This window comes from Psammomys obesus, unplaced genomic scaffold, assembly GCF_907164565.1.
Source record: "Psammomys obesus unplaced genomic scaffold, mPsaObe1.curated_primary_1811, whole genome shotgun sequence".
NCBI lineage: Eukaryota > Metazoa > Chordata > Mammalia > Rodentia > Muridae > Psammomys > Psammomys obesus.
In genome coordinates, this window is record NW_026596256.1 from 14,229,314 (window position 1) to 14,240,368 (window position 11,055).

The 11,055-nt window shown below is 41.4% G+C and overlaps 1 protein-coding gene across 1 annotated transcript in view; it reads right to left on the bottom strand.

The window, feature by feature from the left end:
* Veph1 (ventricular zone expressed PH domain containing 1) overlaps positions 1–11,055 on the bottom strand; it is a 191,716-nt gene that overhangs the window by 72,009 nt on the left and 108,652 nt on the right. The window contains exon 8 of the mRNA XM_055596770.1: positions 6,006–6,145. Within this exon, the coding sequence (XP_055452745.1) occupies positions 6,006–6,145 (140 nt within the window). The remainder of the gene's footprint in view (positions 1–6,005; positions 6,146–11,055) is intronic.

The following is an 11,055-nucleotide window of genomic DNA, read 5'->3' on the forward strand; positions in this document are numbered from 1 at the left end:
AAAAAGCGTGTTGGATCCCTTCGGAACTGGAGTTATGGGTAGTTGTGAGCCTCCATGTAGGTTGTGAGAATCAAACCTGGTTCTCTGGAAGAGCAGCGAGTGCTCATAAACATTAAGCCATCTATTCAACCATGTGTATATATCTTGAAGTGTTTTTCCATCCCCCCCAGAATTACAGTTTAAGGTTTCTGGTTTCACAATAAGGCCTTTGATCTATTTCAAATAAAAATTTTGTCATAATGAAAACCATCATTTTGTACCGTTAACATATCCTATTAATAGAATATCCATCTTACTTTGGACAACACCTTCAAGAAAGGAATTGTGCCTAGCACATGACACCTACTGCTAATTTTTATTGTAAAAAGCTTAAAAGGACTACTCATAAGTTATTCTAGAGTGTTTATTTGTGTGGTGTCTTCTCCTTACTAAGTATAGAGTTTATTGCAGAATGGTTATATATTTACGTATTTTTATTATGTTAAATATAATAACATAAAATTGCTATTTTAACTATTTAAAAGTATAAAATTAAGTGGTTTTAAATATATTTATTATGTGTAACTATGACTGATGTCTAGTTCCAGAAGTTTCTTATTATTCCAAACGGAAACCTTATACTCATTGATGAGTTATTACTCATTCTCAAACCTCTCCCTAGCTCTTTGCAGCCACAAATCTGATTTTTTTCTTTATGTATTTGCCTACTCTGGATATTTCATATAAATGGAATCATATACTACCTGGCCTTTTGTGTATTGCTTCTTCATATAATGCATGTCTTCAAAGTCATCTATATGGTAGCACAGATCAACATCTTCTTTATTTTTAAGGCTAAATAACATCCCATTGTTTGGCTGTACTTCACGTGTAGATATATTCCATTTATCTATTGATGGGAATCTGGCAGTTTCTACCTGTTGGTTGTGATGAACAGTTGTACATCTATGAACATTTATAAGCATTTTTATTTGAATGTTTGTTTATCCGTTCTTTGAATATACACATATATAATATTTATCTTCCTTTGGCTAACATCTTCAAAAGAGAAATTCTTACTAGGACATGAGACCTACACCCACCCTTACTATAGAAGGGTTAACCTAGGCCATTCTGTAAGTTATTCTAGAGTGTATACATATACATTTATATGTGCATACACACACACATATACACAGTAATGGGATTTCTGGACCATTTGGTAATTTTCTGTTGAGAGGAGCATTCTTGTACTTTGAAATAATGATTTCCTTAATTTTATAATGCCCAAATTTGAAAATGAGGCTGTCCTATTGTAAAGGAGATGTGTTTGAACAGTGAAACCTGCTGTGACTTTCCTGGTTTCCAGATAATACAGATGGAGAACAGTCTTAGGTAAATAGCTCTCAAAACAAGATCTTTTCTGAGGAGGTGATTTAACCACTGATCCTCATGGGAAAGGGTCATTGTGGCAACATTATTTACATTTTTAGACTGATTTCAAGAACATGGTTAATAACCTCTTCAGATATGATTAATCAAACTATAAATATGGAATTTGTTTCCAATTGAACTTGTTACGGAAGGACTGCCTTACACTTGTTTTTACTACAGACTAGAGAAAAGCACACATGCTTTTCTGGGATTAGGAGTAACCGCAGTTACACCTTTCCGCAGTCCTTGCCCAATCATAAAACCCTTCAGGGCAGAGCAGTTGGAAGAATTCAGCCGTACCCTCCTGATGTTTGCCAAATACAAGTTAGCTAGCTCTCCAACCATAAAGATTCAGGACAAAAGTCAACATCAAACAAAATCAGAGATGAACTTAGGGTATTTTCATAGGCGCTCTAGAGTTTGTAGACATGAAAGCACTTCTGGAATTTGTATGAACTTGAAATCAAATACATGCCTTTCCCCCTGCATAATGCTAATGTAGTTGATTTCTGGCAATGATACAGAGTCGTTCTGTGTTACGCCGAGTCAGTGGGAGGCCATATGTTACAAATAAGCATTTGGCTCTACCACGCATAGATTTATCAAGAGTTGTGCAGAGGCAAATGAGGCCAGCGAGTTGGGATCCCCTGCAGGCACAGGCCCACATTGTGGCTCCTGCAGGCACCATCCCACGTGCTACCAATTACCTTACAGTTCTGCACACTACATAACAGCAACCAGATTTGAGGAGGAGAAATTTTTAGAAAGTTTTATGATTAAATTCCCCTAAATTGAGCCTATTGGCATCCTCCTCCCCCCAAAAAACAAACAAACAAACAAACAAACAAACAAAAAAATAGGACAGGACAGGTGTACGACAGTTTGGTATGACGCATTTGCCTCCTCCATCTCCAGCTGGATGTTCTGAATTAAGACCTCGTGCCCCGGCTTCTGCCCAGTGGTGACTTAAGGGACTGACAATGTTAGTAAGTCTGTGGCATCTCCACAAAGTGCATGCCGAACTCCGAAGCTCTTGTTAGAGCTTGCCTTTCAGTTCCAATGAGCACGGCTTTCCTAAGACATTCGCCCCTTCTGTGTCGACTGAATAATTATGTGGCTGTCGTGAGAAAGTGAGGAGGCATCTTGTTCAAGTCAATGCTGCTAACTAAGGTTCACTGAATAGAAAGCATCTAACCCTGTGCAGCCAGTTCTGGAGCATATATATGTATGCATAATATATATACGTGTGTGTGTGTGTATGTGTGTGTGAAGTGTATGGATATAAAAATGAACAGCGTGAGGTTTAGCATTCAATAAAGAGTCCTGGGCTCACTGACAGCAGATGAGTTATCCTTGACTGAAGCTGAGGGTCCTATAGGAGACACATCTTGGACAGTGACTTTGGGGCAGGGATTACGGAAGGCAGAGGAGTTAGAACTGAGGGCTCTAGACGAGCAACAGCCTGGTCACAGGCATAGGGGCAGGGACTGATAACACATACCTGAGAAAAAGCATGGGAACAGGAGGCAGGGGTATAGCTAAGAGTCAGGATCGAGTTGTAACTGTGCTAGCTACTGGCTACATGAGCTTGGGGTTGGTGGATTGACTTTCTGAGTCTATTTTGTCACTCATAAAACTGGGCCAGCAACAGCTGCACTAAAAACTTGTCATCAGGGCTAAATAAAAAGTTATTTTGTTTATTATTTTATTCAGTAACTATTCACCATTACCATAAAGTGAAGTTAAGTGGTTTTGCTACTGATAAGCATACTCATTTGGAAACAGCAAAAGGCTGTGAGGACAATGACTGGAGCCAGAAACTAGAGGAATCACCTGTATGTAGACACAGAATGGTCAGTGTGAACTCATGGAAACTCAGGGGTGGCCTTGAGAATATAACTAAATGATGGGAAAAGTCTATGTGTCTGTATTTACAATGTATATATTTTTTATTTAATAGTTTATACATAGTTGCTTCTTTTTTTTTATTTTGAAAGAGAAGCTAGTCAAGAAGAAAGTGGCTAAAACCAAAGCTGTCATAGTAAAACCCAGATGCCCAGGCTCGGGGAACATAAAGATTTAATTTTTCTAAACAGCCTTTAGATACAAATTAGATGGATACAGATATGGATTTCACTCTCTCACTAACTTGTTTAAACTAGTAAAGATTGCTATGAGGATTTTCCAAAGCACGTTATCTCACTATGTATTCACTGACTTCCTGTAGTATGAGCATCAGATGTGCAGTGTATATAAAACATGACTGTGCCTAGCGGAAGTGATAAGTATAAAAGCTAATAACCAGAGTACAAGTGTGACACAAACCGTGAACAATATGGAACCAGCTAATTTAGACTGAGGTGTGGGCGGGCGCTGCTGAGACCATGGTGGAAACTCAGTGACAAGCAGGAGTGAATCAACTAGAATGGGAGCGATGAGATCTGGATCTGGGCCTCAGACAGAACCTGAAAAATGGCATCTAATGAAGCAGGTGAGCAGCGACGAGTTCTGGGTCCCAGTCATGCAGCCCTTAATGACTACTTCAGACCTACCAGCCTCCATTGCTCTCTCTCATTCTCTCTCCTCTTCCTTCACTCCCTCCTCTCTCTTTCTTCTAAAGTTCATATAGCCCATGTGTATACTGGCTGACTTCCAAGTGATGAAGGGCCAGGCAACTGCTGAGGTCTTTTGGCATCTTGTGGAACAGATCCCTGAGAACTAACTCTGGTCGCAGAGTAGGCTTGTTCCAGCCTCCATGCAAAGGACTCCCCAGGCCAGGTGGCGGTGGCACACACCTTCAGTCCCAGCACTCGGGAGGCAGAGGCAGGTGAAGCTCTGAGTTCAAGGCCGGCCTCGTCTACAGGGCAGAAGCACATCAAAGGCAGCTGAAACTAGACAGATCCGAGTAACCCAGGGTCTATAATGTGTCTATAATGTGTGCTAAGGGCAGAATGGCAGTAAAGAGGGCAGCAGAAGCTGATGCAATTAATTTTCTTTTGATGCAATTAATTTTGTCTTTAAAATTTTTAGTTAGCATACACAGTATTAGTTTTCATTATAGAATTTTCAAATAAAATTTGATTTTGTTGATTTTCTTTCCTTTTATTTCCTTCTAGCTCCCCGAGTCTCCTGTACCTTCTCACACCCATAACTTCCTTTTCCTCACTATTGTGTCTCCCCAGCCCCATCGCCCTCATGGTGATCTTCTTTCTGGTGTCATAGTCCAGGCTGCACTGACCTTTACTTATACCCGTACATAGAAACATAATTTAGGATCCATATGTAAGACAGGATGTGTGATTTTGGACTTTCTAAGCCTGAGTTACCTCACAATATAATTCTTTCTGGTTCTACCCATTTTCCTGCGTATTTCGTGATTCCATTTCTTTCTTTATAACTAAATAAAATTCAACGGTATGCAGAAATGTGCACATTCATTATCCATTCATATCCAAACATATTCATTATCCATTCATCTGTTGATGGACATCTGGGCTGGTTCCACTACCTCACCTCTGTGAATAGAGCAGCGATGAATATGGATGAGAGGTATCTCTGTGCTTTGATATAAAGTCCTTTGAGTAGAAACCCAGGAGTGACATAATGGGGTCACATGGTAGTTCTATTTTTACGTTTTTTGAGAAGCCAGCAATGTAAACCAATTTTACTTCTGTTTAACATTTTATTTGTCTGCTTGGACCACGGGGCCCTTATTCTGAGTGAGGTGGTCAGAGCTCTTCCTGAAGCTCTCACATGGCAAATGCCCACGATTTCATTTCTCTCTGACTTGATGAGTTGATATTCCCCCAATTTAAACGTCAGGTGACATAAATCCAAAGATTAACAGCCGAGGCCGGCTGTGGATGTCCTTAAAGAGGGCAAGCTGATATTTTCGTGATCTGCACTAAAATCCCACTGGCTGGATCCTAAGGTGCTATCGGGAACAGTAACATCTGTGGATGAGTAATGGCACAAGCATTCAATTCAGGAGCTGCAGTTTCTTTTATTTCCTGCCTCCCCTAATCTATTTGGAGAACAAAGAATGCTGAGTTTGATTTCATTTGATCTCCATCAAGACTGACAGCAGAGAAAGAGCTTAATAGTTGTGAAGGCCTGTGCTGCTCTTCTAGCGGACCCACCTTTGGTCCTCAGCACCAACTGTCTAACTCCTGCTCCAGAGCGATGTGATGCCTCTGGCTTCTATGGATACATACACGCACTTATGTATGTATACACACACATACACACACACACACAGAGCCTGACGATTCAGTGAGCAGCTTCCTCACCCAATCACCTTCATTAACGTTATTATAATAGGCACTTATAAACTGCTTTGCTAAATGGTAGTGACTCACTAGAGCCCACAAAGTAACTAAAAGCAGTTTTAAAGGCTGACATCTCTGCCTTCATTTTGCACCTATAACCTTCAGTATCTCAATGCCACCTTTTACAGTGGTTTTTTTTTTTTTAAGGACCCTCCCCCTCCTGCCTCAGCAGAATCCGAACCTGCAGCTTCCTTGGATGCCATAGACGCCTTTACTACAGAGACTGTAATTGCCCTCCATACCCCAAACATGCACGCTGAGTACCCAAACCACGGTGAGCAATAAGGTTGGTCACCTTCCAAATGAGGGCAATTATGACATCAAGGCTGCATCCTGGAGTGGCAGCGTCGTCTGATGGCAACCAGATTGCTTCCTTTAAGCCGTGAGGACCTCTTGCAACCACGCTGGGAACCAGACAATGAGACAATGCCAAAGGCTGCTTATTTATGCACAGTCCTTGTCCCCTGCCTCTCTCTTTAAAGCTTACGTCAGTGTCCTGAGTATGGACTGAGCCACTAAGCCCCTTTATCTATATTTCCCAATGTGACTCCCAATGGAGTCACATTGCTCCAGTCTCTCTTAAGCGCTTTTCACCATTACACTTCTCTTTAGTTGGCACATTGGGACAGTGGCTGTGTATAGCCTGTTGGGAGCCTGGACATTTGCTCTAAACTTCCAGTAATACTGTCAGGTGAGCTGATCTATAAAACCTGACTGTGGAAGAGTCAGTGTCTGTGGGCAGAACGGGACATATTTTCTCACTGACATTCCCAAAGGAGTGCCACCGTGTGAAGAGTGACAAGAATGTGCATATGATAATGACACCCAAATTCAGTGAACTGACCCAGGAGAATATCAAAGAGAGGGAGAATACTGAAGATTTGTTGTGAGGAAAGAAGTCAAATCAACAGGCAGACAAGCATGCCCTGGTGCTAGTAAGAACCCGGAAGCTGGAATGTTTTCCCTTTGAATAGTGCACGCTGCGGCTGACTCTAACCAGGCTCTGCTTTGAGATAAAAGAGAAAAACGGTACAAAAAAAATATAGTCCCTACAGAATCAACTTTGCTTACTCCCTTTGCTCTCATCAATTTGGTAAATTTGCTGCTGGGAAAAGGAGACAGGAGTCCCAGGCTCAGTTACTGAAGCGTGTTAGTGAAGTTCAGTTAGTTAAGACCCCAGTGACCCTTGAAGTTTTCACCTGTCGCTACCAAGCGCATCATCACCCTCTAACACAATGCTTTGTCTGCGCCACAGCCCACTAGGCACCACAGGTCCTAGTCTTCCTCCATCTGCTCATTCCCACTGTGGATGGAGAGCCAGGCATGCAAATCAGCACCCTAGCAACCTCCTCTCGGTTGCTTCTCTCATCTTCTGCTCTTCCTCACTTGAAAGACTCTCATCAGTGATACCGAGTCAATGCAAATCTTAACAAATATTTCCTGGGGCATTAGGGGGAAAAGAAAGGAGATATGTTTGGGACAGCTTAAAGGCAGCACAAACATTGCAAATTAAACTGCTAGATTGTTGACATTCCTTCTACATATGTCGTGAATATCAAAATATTTAGTTAGTGTCAGGCCGTACCCCCCGCCCCCATTCAATTACAGACCCCATTCAATTTGTGGATGAGCTGAATGTGGCATCCCAGACTGCCTGCATGAGGTCAGGACCCAGCTTTTCTGAGGAGCAGCATTCCCTCCAGTGTTCACCAGAAAGCTTCAGCAAAACTCTTTGAAACTGTCCTCATGAGCCACCGTTGGAATCAAAGATCAAGAAGCACGTACAAAGTCAGTGAACACTGTTTCACTCTAGCACACTTAAATATATATATACATATATATATATATATATATATATATATATATATATATATATATATATCCCTTGCTTGAATGAATGGGAGAGGATGAGGAAGGGGAAGGTGGTCTTGAAGAAGTTGAAGAGGGGAGGGGGGATGTAGATAATCTAAACGAATTATATCTGTGTATGAAACTACCAGAGGATAACTGAAACTTAAAGAAATGAAAAACTCCTCGGAAGAAATAAGCAAAATTTCTAACATCGGTTAACTGGTAAGATTAAAATGATTTAAAGCCTTTTCTATGATTTCCAAAATTTTACAGTGAGCATTGTATTTTCATAGTAATAAAAAGATATTCAGTAGAATCTTTTTCCAGCAGGAAAGAGATGAGAATTGGGCTAGCCTACATTGTCTTAGTTTGGGTTTTATTGCTGTGAAGGGACACCATGACCAAGGCAACTCTTAGAAAGGAAAACACTTCACTGGGGCTGGCTTACAGTTTTAGAGGTTTAGTCCACTATCAGCATGGTGGAAGGCATGGCGGCATGCAGGCAGACATGGGCTGGAGGAGCTAAGAGTTCTTGACCTGGCAGGAAACTGGAATTATTTCACACTGGGCAGAGCCTAAGTATATATACATGACCTCAAAGCCCTGCCTCCACAGTGAAACACTTCCTCTAACAATGCCACACACCCTCTGATAAAGCCACACCTCACAATAGTGCCATTCCCCACGGCCACACACTCAAACACATGTATCTATGGGAGTCAAACCTATCCAAACCACCACATTCGGCTCCCTGGTCCCCATGGGCTTGTAGCCGTGACATAATGCAAAATGCATTTAGTACAATTTCAAAAGTCCCCATAGTCTATCACAGTCTCAACAACATTTAAAAGTCCCAAGCCCAAAGTCTCTTCTGATAGTCACATAGTTTCTTAGCTGTAATCCCCTATAAAGTCAAAATCAAAAAGCAGACTGCATGTTTTCAACATATGGCACAGGATATACATTACCATTGCAAAACATAGGGATGGGAACAAACTTAGGAAATACTGGACCAAAGCAAGACGGAAAACCAGCTGGGCAGACTCCAAACTCTGCATCTCCACGTCTGATGTCAAAAATGCTCTTCAGATCTCCAACTCCTTTCGGCTTTGTTGACTGTAACACACTTCTTTTCCCTTGGGCTGGTTCCACTCCCTGTTAGCAGCTTTCCTTTGCAGCTAGTCACTGCTCTGGCATCCCCAAACTTGTGGCCACCAAAGCAATCCAGGCTTCACCTTGACAATTTCAAGCAATAGCTTTTCTGGACCTCCATGCCACGACACCTGTGACATATTCCCAGCCTATGTGGCTTTCCTTAGTATAGAGGGAAATTTCATCCTTGATTCTAAAGCCAGACCCACGTGGACAAAGCTGCCAAGTTCTGCTGCTTGCTGGGACTGGAACACGACCCCTTGTTCACTTACATCTTCACCAGCTTTCTGTTTTCCAGGGTTCTCTTCACTGTCTAAGCTTGGCTGTCCTGGAACTTGCTCTGTAGACCAGGCTGGCCTTGAACTCGGAGATCCCCTGAGTGCTGGGATTAAAGGCTCCTGCTGTTGAGATTAATGGCATGTGTCATCTGGATCAAAAGCATGTGTCATCCCATGATCTGAATCAGAAGCCTGTGTCTTGCAGCCTTAAGATGCAGCGCTCCCTGCCTCAAGCTCTGGGTCGCAGGTGCGCCCTCCATTTCTGGACTGTAGTTCATTCCACATACAGTCAAGCTGGCAACCAAGAGTAGCCACCTGCGTCATTTTCCCCGTGGACTTGATATCACAGAGTTCAGTGATCACCTAAGTTTATTTTGTGCATAAAATGATTTCAAGTAATACTAGCAATCAGAAATGCAAAATACTCAGACTAGTTGTGTGGAGCTACAGAGATTTCTCAGCAGATAAGAGCACTTTTTTTTTTTTTTTTTTGTTGCTTTGTTTTTTCTTTCCTTAAGGGCTCAGGCTTGCTTTCCAGTACCGACGTGGTGGCTTACAACTCTATTCTAACATCATCTCCTGGTCTCCAGGAACACCATGCACATATGTGGTATATAGATATAAATGCAAGAAAAACACAATGCACAAAGATAAATAATGACAAAATTTGTATATATAAAGTGTGCATGAAAGTCATCAGTTGCATGTAAATTAGTAGCTATTCCTTTCAAGAATTAGCTGATAAAGTATGTATGAATGTCCTGGGGAGATGACTCTCTGAGTTTGCACCTCAATTTTTCTCTTTCTTATTGTAGAAGAGGGTGCTGGAGTTCTGGGGTGCTGGGGTGCAGGGACTCAGGGGCTCAGGGGTAAAGCCTGAGTAGAGGCCTCTGGATCTAGCGTGATTACAAAGTCTGTGCTCCCACCCACTCAACTACCTCGTCCTGTGCTTCTCCCCTCCGCTCTTATGAATAACTGATGGAGTTCATTTATTCAACAGGAGCTTTAGGATCACCATCACCTGTCTGGAAAAGCTCAGCTTCTCTGTCTTCAGGTGACAGCGGTGACATTGTTAACAGAAGCGACTTGGGCGTCCGCAGAAGTAGAAGTAATGGGGTGGATTGAAAATGGGTAGTGAAGCTTTCTATGATGCTCAAACTTGTTTATTTTGCGTAACGCCCTTCATATGTTTTCCCAGGTATTCCAAGGCAGCCTCCCCTATAATGAATGAGTAATCACATCTCCCTTGCAAACTGTGCTCATGACCAGCTGGCTCCATGTCAAGTCCTTATTATTTCACTGTATCTTGAATGGAAGAAAAGGACTGTGATCAAAACTAAAAAATTCTTTTTGCTTCAGAAGTCAGTACGGTTAACATTCTGATATGTGTCAGGCTACTTCTTAACACTGGCAAAGCTCATTTCTTGGTAAGATTTCTGCTCTGGGGGACACCCCATGGAGATCAGAGGAGCTTCCCAAGCCATGTCTTGATGGATAAAGTGAAAATGAATTTTAAACACATGGGCTGCATGCTTTAAAATACGCTTGAGTTCAAAAGTTAACAAAAGTAATACTTGGTTTAAAACGTTTGGGAATTTCTTCAGCCTCAAGTGTTTGAAAACTCAGTTTCTGACCTGAAATTAGATGCTTCCTTTTCCATTAGACCATCCTCATTTACATTAAATGTATTTATAGATAATAATTTAACCAACATGGGTACAAATGTTCTATTCTAGTTCTTTTTCCTTTTGTAAATTTTCTTATATTTTAGAATTTAAAAATTCAAACACTTTTATTCATATAATTACTGAATTACTTTTAGGAAATGGATTTTTTTCCTGTTGTCCGTTAGTTCAAAATACAACATGACACAGTTTCTAAAAATAATAACATACATCTTAAGTAGTCAATACATATTTGATACTTGAATTATTGAGGTCGGGCAATATCAATACTGCATGGGTGTGGAGAATGTTGGTCCTGAGTCTTTTACGGTAGACTCATTTATGCAACTTTGAAGACCGCTAAAAAAA